The sequence below is a fragment of the Sylvia atricapilla genome, chromosome 5 (assembly GCF_009819655.1).
Source record: "Sylvia atricapilla isolate bSylAtr1 chromosome 5, bSylAtr1.pri, whole genome shotgun sequence".
NCBI classification, from domain to species: domain Eukaryota; kingdom Metazoa; phylum Chordata; class Aves; order Passeriformes; family Sylviidae; genus Sylvia; species Sylvia atricapilla.
This window is the reverse complement of record NC_089144.1, coordinates 23,922,807-23,943,577: the sequence shown is the minus strand read 5'-3', so window position 1 is coordinate 23,943,577 and position 20,771 is coordinate 23,922,807. Positions and strand designations below refer to the sequence as shown.

The window sequence follows — 20,771 nt, the reverse complement described above, 5'->3', positions numbered from 1 at the left end:
TGCCTGTGACCATGACTGGTTTCCTCTAAATGATGAGCTCCTGTTGGTTAATCTAACTGGCTGTTGCAGTCATTGCCACCCTGAACACTTGCCGAGTTGCTTTGTCTACTACTACCTGCATTTTCCAAACTGGGAAACAGTGGAACATGTCTCGCCATCTGGCGTCTGTCCCAGGGCTGCAAGCTCAGCATCTAGGGCACTTAACTGGGATCCATGAGCCCTCTGCTGTCATTCCTCAACTATATGCCGGTACAGTGGGCTTGTGGTTTAGATTTTTGTTTCTGCCTTTTTAGAGAAAGTATCGTCTTCTCTCTGGCTTTAGGCTTACTTAGGAGTTTATGAGATAGCACAAATTTTCATGTTTGACTTTTTAGTGAAATAACTGTGGGACCAGCAGTTAGAAAAATATGGCATCATGATGACCTTTACAAAATTTGAGTAAATTACAGAAGCGGGAATTATAAGAGTTGCTGAGTGACTGTAATCTCAAGTAATGTGAGAACTGTATAACTCGGCTCAATATCCCTTGAATAGCTCAATTGCTTTTTAACAATTAGAAAGAGATATAAGTGTTACTAATTTCTGCAGTTTGAAGTAATGAGTAAACACAAATCCATTCTTGCATTGCTGCAGACCAGTGCTAAACAGTCTGCACAAAGCATAACCCAGACATATCACCATTCCTTTAAGAGAAATGAGGAAAAGAGTGAAAGAACTCATAGGATCATAACATTGTTTGGGCTGGAAGGGACATTGAAGATCATCTAGTTCCAACCCCCCTGCACAGGAAAGAACACTTTCCACAAGATCAGTTTTCTCAGAGCCCCTTTCAACCTGGCCTTGAACACTCTAGGAGTGGGGCATTCACAAGTTCCCTGGGCAACCTGTTCCAATGCCTCACCACCCTCACAGTAAAGATTTTCTTCCTAATATCTAATCTAAACATGCTCTATTTCAGTTCAAAGCCATTCCTCCTTTAGCTAGCTAGCTGTAATTTTTTTTATATATAATGTGATGCTGCTATTGCGTTGCTCAGATTTCTGATGAAAAAAAGTGGTAGGAAACTTAGAACATGCTTGCCTGTTCATGAAAGATCTCTGACTTGGAATACTTGGAATTTAAATGCTTCCTTGAGTTTGCATGGATGTAGTAGCAAAAGCACCCACTGCAGGTTTCTTCCTAATGTGAAATTAGTTTTGCTTTCCATCTGCTTCTTTGCTGGCTGGTCATTTGAGTGATGTTTCAATGCAGTGTAAATAATTTTGTCCAAATTGTCCATTTGCAGATGGTTTATGTTGGTAAGTTTGCAGTGTGAACTAGTTGTTTCATGTTAGAAGAAGCACCTTGATACAAAGCAGAAATTTGCTATTCTGTGTACACTAGTACACTTAATTTTCTTTGGATTTTGACATGAGACAAAACCAGCCTACCTGCTTAAGTCTTTTCTAGAGTTAAGATCAAGACCAGATTTAGCTAAATCTGTCTGGAGCTACTGAGGATGAGGTCTAAAAATGGTAGTAGTCTCTAGTAGGTTAAAATCAATTAACTCTGAAACAATTTTGTTGCTTTTGTCATCTGACACCTTTAAACACGTTTTTATTTCTCCTGAGGCTGCTAATTTGTCAGACCGCCATTTCTTGTGCAATTTATTTCCTGTCTTCTGATCAGGACAAGCAGAAATGTTAGTTTCATATATGAGTTACAGTCCCTTGAGCAAGCAAAGAGGTACAACTTTCCACTTTTTCTGATCCTCAGCAAGAGTGCTTTGCCCAGAACCTGCAGGAGACTGTCCCTCAGCTCCTGACAGTCTTGCACATCTAGTCCAGATGAGACAGGGACAGCACCAGTAGGTTTGGCAGATGTCTGTGGGTATTTCAAGTGTCATTCTTACAATTTTGAGTGAAGAGTGAGTGAAGAGCTGCTATTGTTTTTGTGTGGCTTCATATTTTAGAAACCTGCAATACTCTTTGTACTGCAGAAAACACTTCTTCCATCTATTAGACAGCAGCTTATTGCAACAGGTTGGATCTGGTCCAAGTTATTCATTATCTTTTTGTGGAGGTTTGTTCTCAGCTGCAAATCTTCTTAGGTGAGCACTTTATGTCTGTTGAAACAATACATAGTTGCCATAGGAAGGAGATTCATCACCGATCTCTAGTCTATAAAATAACAAGTTTACTATATCAATAGTATTTTTCTTTCATTCTACAGTTAATACTGATTGTGATTGGCGCTATAACAGTAGTCTCAATATTAGAACCCTACATCTTCCTGGCATCAGTGCCTGTGATAGCAGCCTTTATTCTGTTAAGGGCATACTTCCTCCACACTTCTCAGCAGCTGAAACAACTGGAATCTGAAGGTAGGAGCAGCAAAATTGGTGGACTTCTAAATCCACAACAAATCAATTGAGAAGTGATTTACCCTTTCTCCTCTTTTTTGCCTCTTGCAAGATGACATTGTCTTTGGGAGCAGAACACATATATCCTTAAAGCCAGGGCTGTTACTGATCCAGCCAGTACTGAGTGCTCTGCTGCCAAAGAGCAATAAAAAAGGCCTTTTACAAGATGGGCTTTATCACCACTGCAGCTGAAAACAAATGAAATCCTGACATATGGTTTTCTTGAGAATAAATGTAACTTGCTAAATTGTGGTCAGACTTAGCATGTACCCTTTGAGTTTTTTCTTTGAAAGAAAAATTTACAATGGATATATCTTGATCACAAAGAGCTCTTATTTCTGAATAAGTTATTTGACTAAATTTCCATCCTCTCCCCCTGTTAAGAGACTAAAATATTCCAAATACAATTGAAAACCTCATTCAGAAGTGTGAACTTGCAGACCATGCACTGTTGCCTGGCTTTGCAGCAAACTGGCAGATCCTCAGCAAATCAGTTTTTAATCCTAAACAGTGGTGATCCTCTTCCCTTTTACTGAAGCGTAATTCTGGAGTTCCTATGATGTAAATTAAAATTTCTTTGATGTTCACAGGGTTCCAGCACTGGGTCACCATTTTTTATGTAATGCAAGATCTGTATAAATTACCATGTCAGTGTGGTTGAATCCCGAGCATTGAAGTACTCTGCCTATGCTAAGAAAGCTTCATGTAATGGAGTTATCAAAATTGCAAGATTAATTTTGGCTGGGGAGGAGCAACTTTTCTCTTGTGCCAATCTACAGAAGGCCAGGAGCTTCCCCAAGTGGATATGAGACAAATAGTTACGTGCTAACTGTGAAGAATTACTGTGATTCCTTCCTGTGAATACACTGAATGCAATTTCAACCCATTCTTGCAAAGACTGTTGTTGTCTGTCCTTCGTTAGGATTACTTCAGTCCTGTAGTTTGGCCACACACTGGCAGTGGTTACACTGCTGTGAGGTAGAGCATGGAGGGGTGTCTGCATTATATCAAAGGCATTTGCTCATGCATGTTATGTTGTTCTAATTTAAACACTTTACAGCTCGGAGTCCAATTTTCACCCACCTTGTTACAAGCCTAAAAGGGCTGTGGACACTGAGGGCTTTTGGGCGGCAGCCATACTTTGAGACCTTATTTCACAAAGCTCTGAACCTGCACACGGCAAACTGGTTCCTCTACCTGTCAACACTGCGCTGGTTCCAGATGAGGATAGAAATCATTTTTGTGGTCTTTTTTGTTGCTGTGGCATTTATCTCTATCATAACTACAGGTATGGTAACTTTACCCAAAAACTGAGATGGAAGTTTGCTGCTTCTTTTTAATAGCAAAGCTTTAGAAAATTCTGAGAGAAATAAATTGTTGTGGAATTTAGCATACATTGGAGTCATTGATTTAAGTATGTCGTAATAGTAAGCACAATTTAATTAAAATAGAAATAACACCATTATTACCTGCAGTCTGATATTGTAGAGGACTCATTAAAGGGATTAATCTTAAAATAATAACTGAATGGATAAAACTTTCATTTTCTTGATAGTAATTGCTGTAAAATTATCTCATGAGTTTGAAAGCACATTACTGTTCCCAGAGGCTTGGATGTTGATCACACCTGTATAGCTCAAAGGGTTTTAGTAAATAGAAGTTAATGTTCCTCTCATTTGCAAATGGCTAAGATAGGAAAAGTTTTAATAATCTTTTAAGGCCCACACTATTAGGAGAAATTTTCATCCAGTTCTTTAATTAATTCCCAACCCACTAACCCACTTTTTTATGTGGAGTTTTGCAAATTCTATTCAAAATCCACTGAAAAATGACTTACCGCTCCTAGTAAACACAGTATACGAATGAGAATCACACTATATCTTACTTGTATTTGAAGTGGTACCCATGATTTGCCAGATGTAGCCAGCCTCAAACTAGCAATAATCAGGAGTATGATGTCCCAATAATGTTAAGAGTTTCTTTCTGTGGAAAAATTCGGCTCAAGATTAATTTAAATACAGTTTTTTATTCTCTGTGCTTTTGTTATGTTTGGACATGGTTCTACCTCTCCGAATTTTACACTGAATTTTGCATGCCGGATCTGTATGCAATTCCAGTACTATGGTTGATGATGAACGAGAGTTTGATGATTTTATGGAGGAGGTTTTAAAATCTAACAATATTCAAATTTCTTTCAGCCATACTTCAGTGTTGAAAAGGAGTTATATGAGAGCTTGCAATTTATCACATATTTGTATAGTTTATGAAATGCTATCCTCTGCTTCTTGTAGAAGGAGCTCTAGCTCTCCTTACAAAAGGAGACAACACAAAATCAGGCACTTAGAGTACTCTTGTTACTTAGGAGACTTCTAGTTCCCCTACCATTCATGGGAAACCATGTTCCCTGTTGTCCTTCTCGTTTCTCACTCTGTGTCCTTAGTAGCTTGGGTTTTTTAGGAAAATTATTTCTTATGTTAGTTGTCCTGGATGTTTTACTGGAGAAAAGGAGTTAGAAACACTTTTAAAAAATATTAAAATTTGTCATCTTGCCACCATTATAACCTTTACTGTTATATATAATAGGGCCTTGAACAACACAAAATTCCCTTTTTTAATCTATCAACTTTCACAAAGAATATTTTGCTTTTATTGCTTACTTTTATATTTACTGATATAATGAGATGTCTATAAGAAAAATAAGAGGTTTATTGAGGAAAACTACATAAGGAATGGAGAAATCATAAAAAGGCATTTGGCATAAATTTTCAATTCCATTTAGCACGTAGTGAAGTTAAAAAACCAGTGTGATAGATTAAATGCTTATATTGTTTTGTATGAAGTCATAATGGAAAATCCCATCATTGTTACAGCCAACAATTAAAGCTAAAAAATTTACATTTGCGTCTTTTTGAAACACTAAGGAGAACTCCTCGATTTGTCAAAGAAATGAAATTGTAAGCCATTTTGAATTTTAAAGTTGTTAGCTGTATGTGGTGTTTTTGTTAGATAAGAGTATTTCACAGATTCATGTTGGAAAAAGGAAAGTCAAATCAAGACTGCAGAAGCCTGATTCTGTTTACAGGTTAAGTACAGGTTAAGATTTAATTTTTTCTTCTGCCAAGCAAGATTAGAGTTTCTAGTGAATTCAGTGCCAAAGCCAAGGGGTTTAACAGTGATTTAGCTCTTAGTCCTTTTTATGATTAACAAATCCATGTTTTGTCCACAAAATAAAAGAAGAGAGAGAATGAATATGCATTTTAAGACATACATGATAACTTTCTGTTTTCTAATGGCTTTTTATTTGCATAGAAATTGAATGTGTTTTTCTCTCCACAGGTGATGGACCAGGTACAGCTGGAATTATTCTTACTCTAGCTATGAACATCATGGGAACCTTGCAGTGGGCAGTAAACTCAAGTATAGATGTTGATAGTTTGGTAAGCAAAAAATGTATGGTGCTGTGCTTTCTTTTGAAGAATTGCCTTATTTTGTTGATGATGGTTATGCAGTAAATTATCTTCTGAGCTGAATATTATGCAGATGTGTCAGAAAAGTTTCCCTCATACCTTTGATAGCAAACTACTGGCTTTGGGACAGCACAAACTGAGTTTTTCCATAATCCGAAGTTTTTCTGGCCTGGAATAGGCAACAGCAAATACTTGCATTTGAGGATTCAGATTGCAGATGTAGCAGTGATAGGAAAACCCTGAAAAGACTTGGGGTTGTTTCATTAGGATGATATTTCCTGTATTTATATATATAAAATATACCTTTCTTGGTCTACTTAACAGCTGTGCATTGCAGATCACAATGGATGTTTTTGAATTCCTCTCACCTATTATCAGTTGTGGTTTAAAAATCTGCCCTTGACTTCCCTGGGAGTCTTTTTCTTGTTTTATGTATTGGAAAACAAAAAAAATTACAGCAGATTTCAGAGTCCCATAAACCCTGATTAACTGAAATTAATTGTCATATTTAAAATATATAATTGGGGCAGATGGTGACAGTGAAGCAATATTTGCAAGTCTAACATTAATCCTTTTTAAAATAAATTATTCAACTACATTCATCCTTAGGGAAATCATTAAGAGCCTCAGAACAAGGAATTAACCATTTACAGTATCTAATCTCTGTTTGCCCATGTGGCTGCTGACAGTTGAGAAAGCTGATGGCCATTCAGCAGTGTTTCCTATCCACCAAACATTTAATGCTAGCTCCTTTTTGCTTTTCTATGAATAGCCTGTCGTGAAGGGCAAGCACTTTGTGAAAGAACTTCATTGCTGTAACATCAAGACCTGCTTGATGTTACAGAATTTTTAGGGTTGAAAGGGACCTCTGGAGGTCCACTTGTCCAACCCCCCTGACAAGGCAGGAGTCACTTAGTGCAGGCGACACAGGAACTCCTCACAGGCGGGGTTTGAATGTCTCCAGAGAGAAACTCTACAATTTCCCCGGGCAGCCTGTTCCAGTGTTCTGTCATCTTCAGTGTGAAAAGGTTCTTGTGAAACTTTTTGTGTTTTCATTCATAGCCATTGTTCCTCATTCTGTCACTGGGCACCACCGAGAAGAGCCCGGCACCACCCAACTGACAGCGTCCTTTGAGATATTTATATGCATTAATGAGATCCCCTGTCAGTGCTCTCTAGACTGAACAGACCCAGCTGCTGCAGTCTCTCCTCACAAAAGAGATGCTCCAGACCCCAAATGATCTTTGTGGCCCTCCACTGGACCCTCTCCAGTAGCTCTTTGTCTCTCTTGTATGGAGGAGCCCAGAACTCAGCACAGCGCTCCACATGTCCCCTCACTAGGGCCGAGCAGAGGGACAGGACCAAGTCCCTTGACCTGCTGGCCACACTCTTCCCTAACCCCAGGTTACCACTGGCCCTCCTGGCCTCAAGGGCACACCCTCAGCTCATAGTCAATTTGTCATTCACCAAGACTCCCAGGTCCTTCTCTACAAAGCTGCTGCTCTCTAGTAGGTCAACCCCCTAAAACCACGACAGCAATAACCATGTTCATTCTCTCGGCTTTCATTTGTAAACTCCACCCCCTGTAAGGCAGAATGTGATCACTTTAAGTATAAAAATCTGTATACAAATAATGTGTGCATATTACACAGCTTAATACAAACTGAAGATCTTTCACAAGAGCAACAGGAAGTCTTACTGTAGAATTCAGAGGGTGCTGGACACAATAGTGTTTTAATAAAGAACAGCTTCCCCCTTTTAAAAGTACAGTCATATTAAAATGTCACATATTAGTAGCAATAAAGTAACTCCCTTTCCCTTGGGAAGGGAGTCTTAAGTTGCTCTAGACTTTTCTGAATACTTTGCTCTGGAGTATTGAGTGCTGGAGCACTGGTTGTATTATGTTATGTGCTCTATTCTATTCTATTCTATTCTATTCTATTCTTGATAGCCTTGTAAGGTCCATCAGGTTTTGGGTGGATCCTCTGGACACTTTTAGCAGTGGATATATGCCCACCCTTATTATACGAATTTTTAGGCAACCCAGATGAGAAACTAATATATATTGCTGGCAGGATGATTTTCTTGACATTCAAAAACTGTTCCCATGCACAAGTGGATAAAAATAGATTAATGGTGTCAAGATAATAAAAACGCTTCATTGGGCGATAGAGGTGTATTATTTCCTACTCTGTAGTCTATGCATTTAGCACTTCCTTTTCAAAGTATTTTACAATTCTTTGGCCAAAGATGTTTTGCAAAGGGTTGCCTGACTTAGTAGTCTATTTAGTTATACTCCGTTTTTCTCTCAAGAAGTAGTTTGAAGCTCCCCACAGGAGCAGATTGACTAGAATTGACACATCTCCGCATGTCCCCAGTTACAGATGCGCACACACCACTCTAGTTGACATCACTCTTGCCCTTCCTTGAGCAGCTGTAAAATCTGTGTTTACAAGCCTGCAGACAAGTGTGCCTGAGTGAATAGCATTCACTCAGATTCTTTGGTTGTCATATAAGCTGTAGTTTACTGAGAGTGGTTGAAAGCCACATCCAAAGGAGTAGCTGGCCAAACAGATGGGTAGGTGGCAAATTTGACTTTATTACACACTATCTTCTTCTTGACGTTTCCATGAACTGGCACACAGAAGTCTGAGTTCCTAGGTTGGTTTTCATTTCCACGTGTACAGATATTGTCTTTGAAGCAATTTGAAACAGGTTTGGCTTTAAATTAAAAATCCCAGTTGTCTCAATACCCCATAATGGTTTTGGCATCTCATTCTCTATGGCCCTGATACTTTGTCTGCTCTGTCTTTATTTAAAAACAAGCAAAAACATAAGCAATGCCCCCCAAACCCTCTTTCACCTCCAAATACAGGTGGTCACTCTGACAGCTATCAGTTGTTTCATTTAAAGCTACAAATTAGGCTGGATTCATTGTTTCACTTTGACCATTTCTGCTAATATCCCTTTAGTTGGTTTCCAGTCTTTTTCTTCTTCTAGGCAGTCTTGCAGTGTTTTGAATTTTTTTTTCCTTTATAAGGAAATTGAAAATAATTTTTTCGGTAAGTGCTGTTTTCACAGATAAGCATTAGCTAGTCCCAGTGGACTATTTTAATGCTTTCTAACCTCTTCTTTCACTGATGTATATCCTGGAGGCAGTGCTTTAACTGTGAAGGACAATTTCTTTTATCAGGAAAAGAGAAAATGCCATGCTTTTACTGTTGCCAAGATTACTTATATAAGGAGATATAAAAAAAATCCTGTAAAGAGATATTAAAACCCAACTTGCTAAATGCCACAGTGCTCCACCCTGTACATCAGGGATGCTGAAGAATTAAAGTAATACAGGGTAGAGAAAAGGACCAAATTTAAAAGTACAGCTGTGAAAAATAATGGTGTTTTTACAGATGATTTTTTATGCTTTTATATTCCCATACCTCTAACCTGTTCAATTCACTTTTTTTTTTTTTCAGTCTTGGACATGATCTTAATATAGTTTTTACTACTTGGCAGAAAACCAGAGAACACTGTTAATTTCCAAAGTTTGAGTTTAAGTAGAGTAAATACTTGACTGTAAATTCTGCATCAGAATGGCAGTCCTCAAAGTGAGATGTTGGTCTTCTGGAAGGGAACATAATGGAGAAAAAATCTTTAGAACATTCTCTTTTCTGCCTGCCTACACAGCAGTGTGAAAAAGAGAAAAAAAGCATAGAAATTTTAAATTAACTAAATATTTAATTTCTGCAGTTTGGAAGAGAAGTATACATCCTATAAGTGCACCCAATATGTAACAGCAGATGATGTGTAACCTCAGTAAAACCATATGTTCTGTCTACAGAGCCAGTTTTGGCAGTGATTTAATGCACAGGATTTTTTACAACATGAACCGTTGGACCAATCTCTCACAGGATCTCTCAGTTGCACAGTGCACTTTCCAAGCAGTGTGTTTGTAAGGAGGTCTGGTAACACAGCCATCAAATACCATGTGTGTCTGATCTGAAGAGAATGACTGCCCTCTTTTTAGTAGAAGATAACACAGAGACTGATTAAATCAACTCTATTAGCTTACTTGTAAAATAATTACTTCTTCCACCTTCTGGAAATATGAATTATATAATTGTGTTATGAATTCTCCTTCCAAGTTAAGGAGAGCCTAAGTGATATTAATGAGAAAATAAATTAAAGAATTTGCAGTGCTATTAAAATCTCAGTAAAATACAATTAGGCAAGGCTAAAAATAGTGTACTATGCTATAGACATAGGGATGAAAATAGTAAATATACTCCTTTATTCAAAAGTACTAGTTAAAGAACATGAATATAGCTGGCACAGTACTGGTGGGAATAATGGATAAGAAACTTGCTGTCATCTATCCTATACCTGTCATTATGAATGACAGAACACTTCTACCTGTGAAAGGAAGCATGGATATTTTTGTAAAATGCCTGACATGCTACATTCTGCCCAGATTTAAATCATAGTTCAAGCTATAGAACAAGGAATTCAGAATTGATTTTAAAATTATTAAACTGCCTAAAATATCTGCATACATAACTGATAAGTCTGTCAGGGGAGTTAGGACATTGGGATGAAATTTCCTCCTGTATAGAAAGGCTCCTCGCCCAGCTGGTTTCACAGCAGACAATGGACAGTATGTAGTGGTATGACCTCTTGGGCAGTTATGGGGAGCCTCTGGCTGTACACACATTCACAGCTCTTGATGAAGCCAAGAAAGACCTTCATTTCTAAAATGGCTATATTTCCATAAAGCTAAGATTTTGAAAACAAAGGCACCATCAAACACCAATTAAAATAACTGCGTGGTGGTCATCTTGGGATTTACTATTGACAGTCACATAGTGAGAAAATTGTCAGCCTGATCTGCGGTCTTCCTGTTTGTATCACCAAAAAGAGCTGACATGTATACATGAACATGATGATGACCATGCTTTTCCATCTTGCACAGTGGTTTAGATGGAAATAAGAATTGACAGGCTTGTGTGTTAACATGCTTTTTAGAACTTCTGTCACAACTGTGCTTTAAGATGCTGAGATACAAGCTATGATCCCAGTTTTCCCTTGCATTTGCTTCTACATAGAAAATATATCTAACAGTATTTCAATTGGCATTGAACAGCAAAAAGGAATTGTACCTAATACGTCAAGTAGAAGCACTTTTCAGAAAGAACATAAAAGCAATTAAACAAAGACATACAAAGGGTTTTCCACTATACCACTAAACAGAAATATATTTCTGAGAATACAGATTAGAGAACAAACGTTTTTTACGAGAACAAGTTTTTGAAAACAAGGAATCTGATGAATTAATTAGTTGGACTGGGGCACTAAGGTATCTGAATGTAAAGGGAAGTCACACCTTCTTCAAGTGAGGAGCTGAAACTTGTTTCCTGAACAGGAGAAAAATAGGACATTTTGAAGACTCTAGGACTGTCAGAATGAACAACGTTCTCTGACAGTATGTTAGGAATTACAGCTTCTATAGAATGGATTTTAATGTTAACCTAAACAAGCTCCATGTTGGAGGTCAAAAAGTGGATAGAGAAGAGAAACTTAACAAAATCAGAGCTAGGCTTGCAAATGGCTCAAAAGCTGGATAAATACTAGATCTTAATTTTCACTAAAAAGGCAGTGTTTAATATGTGGACTTAAAAGTGGAGCAGAAGGTAGAAGTGGGATTTATAATATCTGAGGTGGGAATTATATGTAAACCAGCGAGGATCCTGATCTTCCTAAATTGTACATTTTGTGGGGGGACACACACCTGTGAGTCAGTCCATCTAAAATCAGAATTTTCAGCTAGGGGTAATTCGGTTCTGCAGCTGGACATTTCACTTAAACATGTGAAACCAGACTGGAACAATGCCATCCATACCAGGTAGAGCAGACCTCACATCCAGGTGTTCAGGAAGAACTGGCTGAGAAGCTGGAATCTTATAATGGCCACTTCAAAGAAATAAAACAAGCTGGCAGTGGTGGTGGCATGTGATAAAAGGACAACTGTCAAATTTTTGTTGAGAAGGAGAAATGAGAATCATTGTTACCACCATCAGTTTGCTAGTGTGATAGCAGCAGTCTTTAGAAACTATTTTTAAGAAATAATTCAAAATGTGATGCTTATAGATTGAAGTCACATAGGTTTGCTGACATTAGGGTTACATCACACTACCCTCGTAGCTGTATCTGATGATTTGATTTTCTAGATAAAAGTAATGTAATTGATCTCATTTGCCTTTAGAAAAGCATTGACTGTGGCTCTGTTTCAGGAATTATATAAATGAAGGATATCAGGACTATTACAGGAATTGTAAACTAGTTAATGAGTTGGTCAGAAAGGAAATGGCATTAAGCTGTAGGTATTAACCTGTAGGGAGGCTACTCAAAAAGATTAGATTGCTGACTGAGCTTATTTTAATCTTTTTAAAATGCTCTCAACAAAATAAAAATGGGTGTTGAAGAAATCTGCGAATGGAACAAAGCTGAAAGGCAGTTAAAAAAGCTGAAAGGCAGTTGGCATAAAGGAGTTTAAGTGGATTAGGTGACTTCAAATGGCAGATATTAAATAGATTTAAATAACAAAAGTGCAAAGGCTGAGATTTAGGGACTGCTAAGAATAACCTCAGTTGTAAGTGAGGATCTTGGTTAGAAATGGCTACAATGGAGGAAAGCTTGGCAGACCACCCCTTAGTCAAAGGCTGACTATGAGATGTGACGGAAAGACTGTATGATCCCAGGATATCTTAATGTGGATATTACTAATATAGATAGGGAAGTAACAATGCATTTGTATAATGTCCTGGTAAAACATCCAAAATGCTCTGTACATTCCGGTCAGATAGGAAAGCTTGATTTGAACTGGAAAGTTTGGAAAAGGAGAACATATATTAAGAAAGAGGCTTAAATTTGGATTTTCTTTAGTCCTTAATAAAGTTATAACAGCCAAGTTGTCCATAAAGTAAAAAAAAATATGTTTTCTGCCACCTGAGCAGTGAAGTTGTAGTGAAAGGGATTAATTATTTATTGACCCTTGACCCATTTAATAAAAATAAGATCAAGAAGATCATTTCTAGCCCCATGTTCCTTTGAAAATCCACCAATACTGCTACTAGCAACTTCTGTCTGAAGTTCATGAACAAGACTTAATTATTTCACTTCATATATATAATTACTGGTACAAAATTCATTACTATGAAACCTCCTACTAATTTCTCATAAATACTCAAGTGTAACTGTTTAATGATTGTTCTTTTTTTGTCTTAATGCTATTGCTTTTCATTTTTTAAATCCCATGCAGTCTAATGATCTTTGAAGATCAGTCATTATTCAAAGAACTTCAGGTTTTGGACAACCCCATACCTTCCTGAAGAAAAGAGTTTAAGTGACCCTTGTTGTTTTTATGATTATACTTTGTTTTCCTAGATACAAGTAATCACTTTTCAAAATACATTTTTTAAGGCAGAAAGAGGTACTCTGTCCATGCAAAAAGGAAGCAAGAGGAATCACATGTTGGACTAATGTCAGTAGTACTTGTGCAATGGAATCTAGAGCTCTAGGTTAGAAGCAGCCTACCTTTGAAGATTATATCACAATATAGGTGTCTTGGTTTAAGACAATTTTAAAAGGTGGTCACTTCAAAATGAGTAATCTCTGCTTAGTTTCAACCAGTCTCTTTCCACAAATAAGGAATGAATAAGTAGATTTAAGTGAAAAAACAACAGTGTACTAACAAGTAAAACAGTAACAGGCAGAAAAAAAAACCAGTAATTAATCAGTAGATATAAAATTTCTAAATCTCAGGATATACACAGGAACAAAGAGACACCCAAAATGGCAAGGTACCGTCTCCTCCCAAGGTAGCAGCCCTGCTGCTGGCAGCGTGTAGGGAGAAAAAGGGAAAATGGCACCTCCCCAGGCAACCATGCAGTCCAGGAGATAAAATCCCCTTTGATGATGGACAAAAAACCCCTCCTGGGAAGGTGAGAGCCATTCTAGTGGCAGATGAGAAATCCCAGTGCGTGTGGGGCCAGCAGCACCACCGCCTGCTCCCGCTGCCCACCAGACTACTGGAGCTGGTGTGCTCCGAGCTGGGCGTGTGCTGGGGGCAAAGCCACTCTCTTGGTGCCAGCACGGGGTGACCCAGGCCCCCAGGACCCACTCAAGTTTCTGCCAATGGAGTTTGCAGAGTTCATTTACAAAACAGTTTCTAATTGCAAAATGCAGTTTTTCCGAGTTGCTACGTTTGGAAGTCCAAAAACTAGAGTGGAAGTCCACTAGAAGTGGAGCCTCTGCCTTCAGAAATGCTGCCAGGAGCAAAAGGGGTATGGCTTGGGTATCCTGACATTTTCAAGGGACTGGCACCTCCCAACTGCCCCGTAATTCCAGTTCCAGCCACACTAGGTCTTAAAGAGACATAAAGATATTTTGGGTACAGAAAGGTATGGAATACAATAATGTTTTTGGTTACTCATGAAAGTAGCTTACACAGGAAAAAGACTCACTGTTCCGGCTAGGAATTAGGAACAATTTTATTTCATTTATTTTGATAGTTTAGTATGAATTACAATTAGAATGCTGTTTGTTTTGATTTGTAGATGCGGTCTGTGGGACGAATATTTAAATTCATTGACATGCCAACAGAAGAGACAAAAAGCATTACGCCACAGAAGAATAATCAGTTTTCAGATGCCCTTGTAATTGCAAACAAGCATGTGAAGGAAGAGAAGAACTGGCCATCTGGGGGCCAAATGACTGTGAAAGACCTTACAGCCAAATATGGTGAAGGAGGAGCCGCTGTACTAGAAAACATTTCCTTTTCAATAAGCTCAGGGCAGAGGGTAAGACACTGTTTTGTTGTGGTTTTTTCTGACTTCTACTAAGCTTAAGTATAGAATTGTTGTAAACCTATTCAATGGCTAAAGAGGATTTTGAGTCCAGTAAGATTTTCTCAATGAAATCGTTGCAAAACAAAATACCTTCTAAACTAACTGAAGAACAGAAATGACTTAGGATAAAATACATATGCAACAGCTTTCCAAGCTGCATTCCTATGCCTGAAATTCTGCTGCCGTGGAGAGGGAAGCCTGCTGGTGAGTGCAGGTGCTGGGGACAGCCTGACCCGTTGGGGCAGGGCACAGAAGAATGCCGGTGGCCGTGCCAAGGGTAACGCACCACTGGCTCTGGAGGGTGGAGGTGCCGTCTCAGCCATCCCACGGGGGCTCCACACCACCAGGAATTGTTACATTACACACCCGAAACAGCTCCGCTCTTTACGGGATTGACAAACCTCTGGGTAATCTTCATGCGTGTTTGGGGTCGAGTTTAAGACAGGGCTTTAGTTTCAGGACAGCATTTAGGTAGAAGTTTAACACTTTGCTTCAAGTTCCTGGTAAAGGCCCATCCATGCTGGAATGGGAAGAAAGGCTTGTGATTTCCTGAGCTGAAGCCGTATGGAGGAAGAAGAGATTTTAACTGTCCCACGTAAATGAGAAGACAGGTTTGGTGACAGCTCCCTGGCCTTGACATGAGGCACATATCCACTCCTGATTTGGATAGCACCAGTCTCTGCTAGATTTGGTAGATTTGTCTTGGTTTACATTAACTGAATGTTTCATCTACTAAGTTTGAGGGCACCAAAAATTTGAACCCAGAGTTCTGACTTCCTGTAGCACCATCCTGAAAACACTCTGCCTTTGAAAGAGAGATGCCTGTGATTTCTGGAACATGGAGATGCAGGTGCTGCTGCAGACTGGTGGGTTTGCTTCCTAGAAAACCCCTTGTAGCAGTGGTGTAGGGGAAAGAAAAGACACTTTTGTACTGTACAGAGAGGAGGTAGAGCAGTAAAAAAAAAAAAAAAAATCATTTTCTCAAGGCGTGTGATTGAAGTTCAGTGATGAATCTTGGGCTCAGGTGCTCCTTAAAGTGCAGAGAATTTGTCTCTACTGCATAGGTAGTACACAAAGAAGGAAATAGAGGACTTCTCTGCTGAGGAATGGAATGGAATAATCATCTAGTCCCACTGCCTTACCACTTAATGGCTGTCCAGAAGTTAAAGCACATTATCAAGGGCCTCTTAAAGACTTAGAAGCTTGGGGCCTTTCAAATCACCTCTCCAGGAAGCCTGTTCCAGTATTTGACCACCATCTTAGTAATGAAATACTTTCTAATGTCCAGTCTGAACCTTCCCTGCTGCAGCTTTGAACCATTTCCACATGTTTTCTCACTGGATCCCCGGGATAGGAGATCAGTTGCCCCTAAGCTTCTTCTTCAAACTCGACAAGCCCAAGCTTCTGTCCACTCCTCACAGGATATTCCTTTCAGCCCTTTCACCAGCTTTGTTGCCCTCCTCTGTGTGCATTCACTCACCATCACATCCTCCTTAAGCTCTGGAGCCCAGAACTGCACACAGCTCTCCTGGTGAGGCTGCTCCAAAGCTAAATAGAGTGGGATAATCACCCTGTTTGCCCAGCTGGTGCTGATGCTGTCTTTGATCACCCCAGGATGGGGTTTGCCCTCTTGGCTGCCCAGGCACACACAGCTGGCTCACATTGATCCTGCTGCCAGCCAGATCCCTCTCTGCAGGGCTGCTCTCCACCACTCCTCTCCCAGTTTAGACTTGTGCCTGGCATTGCTCCATCCCAGGTGCAGAATTTGAGATTTGGATGTGTTAAATTGCAGTTAAACAGTGCCCAGTGTTCCAAACTATTAGATTTCTCTGCAGCGTCTTTTGTCCTCAAGAGAGTCAACAGCATTTCTCAGTTTGATATCATCAGCAACCTTGCTAATGGTGCATTTGACTCCTGCATCCAGATCATTGATGAAGATGTGGAAGAGAACTGTCCCTAGGACTGAGCCCTGACCAACACCAGCCAGATGTAGCCCCATCCACTACAAGCCTTCATCCAGTTCTTCAGTACAGTCATGCTACAAAAGCACCCCAACACTCAGACAGGACATTGTTAGCTGTGTAAACCCAGATGTTGGAAAAGGCAGCATCTTGGAGTTTGTTGGTTACTGCAGGTATTTGCTTGTTCTTCCAATAGGTTAGTTCCCCTACAAGAGCAACACAACTTAAAAAAACCCCCAAACCTATATTATTTGTTTCTTCGCACCTTAGAGAATAAGGAAAATCAGCACCAACTGGGCAGGTTAAGGATTTACACAGGTTCTTAGAGGTGTCCAATGGCATGAAGTCTGCTTTAACCACTGCCTCTGCCTCAAGCTACCCCACTAAGCAGAGTTAGGCCCTTTATTTTCAATCATATGAAAATGGACTCGCTTACTAGAATGATCCAAATGCACTCCCTACTTAGTTTTTGGTTTCTGGATGTGATTTTGCTGATGAGGGCTTCATAGTAAAGTGAAGGGAAGAGGCACAAAGAGCTGGGCTGATTAGTGCAAGATAATAGACAAGCAAATTTCTGTGCTTCAGCTAAAGGTAGGCTATCAGATTTTTCATCTAGTTAATTCTAACAAAATAGAGTCTGCCCTGTCTTTGACTCAGCCTTTGCTATAGGCTTTTATCATTCCCACATAAATGGCATTTGCTATCCCATTGAGATCCATCTGGACTTCACTGTTAAGGATTTTGCTTTAGTCTGTGATTAATATGTGAAGAGTATTGAATGTTTGCTTGTATGATTTGCATTGCAGGTAGGCCTTTTAGGAAGAACAGGTTCAGGAAAAAGCACTTTACTTTTTGCATTTTTAAGACTGCTGAATACAGAAGGGGATATCCAGATTGATGGAGTCTCCTGGAACACAGTCAGTGTGCAGCAATGGAGAAAAGCATTTGGAGTGATACCTCAGGTAATGAGATTATTGAATATTTTTGTGCCTTTATTTCCATTGGTGTCCCCGGCAGGGATGGGTGGAAGGATGCAATGATTCACAGCAAACTTTGCATTTTTAGGGTTTCTCTGCCACTCCCACAAGAACTCTTCTAGAAATAGGAAGGTACAGCACGCTCAAACAGAAGCGTTTCTAGCCTGCTTATCCCTGCCTCTCTGAGACAGTTTGCATTTTGATTCAGGGTAACATAAGGCCACCTGAAGAAAAAAATACAATCAGTGTTCTCAGCTACTGTTTTCTGAAGCTCTACATCATGTATTATGGTTAACATGTGGACAGCACATTGTGTGTTTTCCCTGGCAGACTGTTAGCAAGCATGCAAAGCTAGGGCTCCTGAGTCTCTTGTCTGTGTTCCTGCCACTGGACAGTGCCTTATATCAATTACAGGTGTGGATTATCTGCCTGAAAAATGAATATTATTGTCTGCATACAGTAACACTACAAGGTGATTGCTCACTGTAAGGCTAGGAATGAAAACTGATGGAATGAACTGCAGAATTTTAACTCTTTTGTGCTTTTGTTGTCTATCCTTACCAACGGCACTGATACGTGAGTGATGGAACACATATTGACCATCTCTCCTTTGGCAGTTATACATCAGATAGTTCTTCAGTTTCAAAACATACACAATCTCCTCCATAACAGTATTCATTCCTTTGGAATCTTGTGACTGTGGCAGACTGATTCAAGTAACACTTGGTGGCAATCTTACCAATGAGTCGCTCGTGGTATCAGGGGCAGCGGGAGACTGACTGATTGCAGATCAGCCTGCTGCACTGTGTGGAGCCTTACAGTCTGTCCTGCCTTTATCCATCCTTGAGGGCGGCTACTAGCCCCAGAGACTGAAAAAGATGGTTTGATCCTCGGTCACCTTGGATGACCTCCTCCTGGACACACCCACATGGGAGTGGGCCAACCAAGGAGGCCAAGCAACCCCTTTTAACTGTTAGTTGTGAAACCCTAATTGTGCTATTCCCCCCATCCTTTCCCCACAGTAAAGCTGTTTTCCATCTTGTCTCTATGAAGGTTTGGGTTGCTCCCTAAAGTCTCCCATCTGAGAAAGGTGGTTACTGTTTTAGGAATCTGAGTGTATGTGTATAAAACTGTTGTTGCTGTGACTACATGAGGCACTTTAAAATAGTTGGAGAGACTCTGGGATAGACACAGTTTAACATAATTCTCTAAGTTTTACAGCTTAGGTCAATGTTAAAAGACACTGAAATGCTCATGTTGGAAAAAAAAATTGTCTTGATTTTGCAAACACCAGAAGGACTCAGAATGCAATTTTTCTACATGATGATCAGTTTTGAGCTGTGATTTCTTCCCTTTTAAATATGTTATTCCATAGTAGCCCAAGAGCCATTCATTTAGAGTAGGCATGCAAAGCAAGTACAACTCTCTTTTCTCTGTGCATTTCATGCTATGAAATTTCCTAGATGTGTCAATTTTTAGCACTTTGACCTTTTCAGAACAGACCCTTTCTTCCCTGCCACGTTACACCCTCAACAAACCAAGTCTAACCAAGCGGTGTTAAGTCCATGGGTTGGATCCATTTCTTACCTGAGCTTTGCCAGTCACACACTGCCTGCAGAGCTGAGGCTTGCTTGGCAAGCTGCCATTTGATAACTGACCTCTTGTCACCTCTTCTGTCCTCTCTTCAACATTTTCATATCTATTTCTTTAAACTTCTATTTCTTAATTACAGCTGGTTCAGTTCTGCAGAGTGATAGTTGCTTGTGAGTATGAAAAAATGTACCCCATTCAGATCAAGGCAGCTGTGCAGTGAATTGCCTTTGCAGCTGCATTTATTTAGTTTGGAGGACATGTGTGTTACACAACTGTCTTCTGAAGCAAGGCTGTGTAGGATGAAGGATGCTTTTATCAGTAAGGTATGTCTGCACTGGAAAATTTTCCTATACAGCCAAGTATAAATTTCTGTTTTATAAGGGACTTCCTCATCTGTCCCGTAATGGTCCTTTTGCTCTCTGCCTTTTGCCCTTTGGGATGTGATTGCCCACCAGAATTTTCATCTTCCATCTCCAGCTGTCTTTGGGAATGCGTGGACTGAGAAGAAATCTGAATGCTTGGTAATAAGTAGTCTCATTGTCCCAGTGAAAATATGAGGAATAATTCTCATAGCTGACCATTCACTACAGAGTCACTAATGGTATAGAAAACATTGTGCAGCCATCAGCAAAATGCAAGAGACATTTATTACATGAGCAGTGTAACTTGTCCTTCTGCTAGTGAGCTGCGTTGTTAGTTCATTGTTTAAATTACGTATTTAGTTCACAGTTGAAAGTCCCTGATACATGGATTAATGCCAAATAATCTCAGCCTTCCATTCTCTGGAAGGTCATGAGAGTTGCCAGCCCATTTGCATCCTTCAGCTCGCAGCACTTGTCCCAAAACCTTGGCAAAGAACTGCACATTATGCCTCAAAAGTTCCCACATTGAAAACAAAACAAATTTTCAGCAACACTTTCCCAGCAGGAAAGAGAAATTGCATATGCCACCCTGCCTTCCCCAAGAGAAGAAAAGGAGCCTTTTGTTCTTTGCCATTCACCTACAGCTTCAGAATGGAAAAAAATGTTGCCTTTCCTTTCCTGGGAGGCTCTCCTACATCAACACCTGGATATTCACTGTCTCCAGGAGAGGCTTTGCCAACAAAGGGAGAATGGAGCTCTACCTGAGTCATGCTTCCTTCTGAAAACTTTCCAACACCCTCCTTCTCTTCCTTAACCCTAAGTTAGTAGAAAAGAAGTGCTTTTCCTCTGTGGGAACCTCACTAATGCACAACCACATAGCACACGGTGCTGACCACTGAGATGCTGCTCCATGCAGGCTGTGCTGGAATGACCTGCAGGGGGGTCAGTGGTCACACTGAGCAGAAGCAAAGGTGTAAACACCTTGTTTCTTTCAGTATCTCAAATCTGGCTATCAGTGCCTTATAGTGGTGTGAAGGGTTAAGTCATATAAAACCTATATGTGAAGCACTCACAAGGAAATTCCCTGCTGCAGCTTCTCAGTGCGGCTGT

At 39.8% G+C, this 20,771-nt stretch overlaps 1 protein-coding gene across 1 annotated transcript in view; it reads left to right on the top strand.

The window, feature by feature from the left end:
* The window catches only part of CFTR (CF transmembrane conductance regulator), an 87,123-nt gene that overhangs the window by 56,392 nt on the left and 9,960 nt on the right, over nt 1–20,771 (top strand). Inside the window, exons 19-23 of the mRNA XM_066318980.1 lie at nt 2,212–2,362; nt 3,462–3,689; nt 5,738–5,838; nt 14,478–14,720; nt 17,536–17,691. Of these exons, the coding sequence (XP_066175077.1) occupies nt 2,212–2,362; nt 3,462–3,689; nt 5,738–5,838; nt 14,478–14,720; nt 17,536–17,691 (879 nt within the window). The remainder of the gene's footprint in view (nt 1–2,211; nt 2,363–3,461; nt 3,690–5,737; nt 5,839–14,477; nt 14,721–17,535; nt 17,692–20,771) is intronic.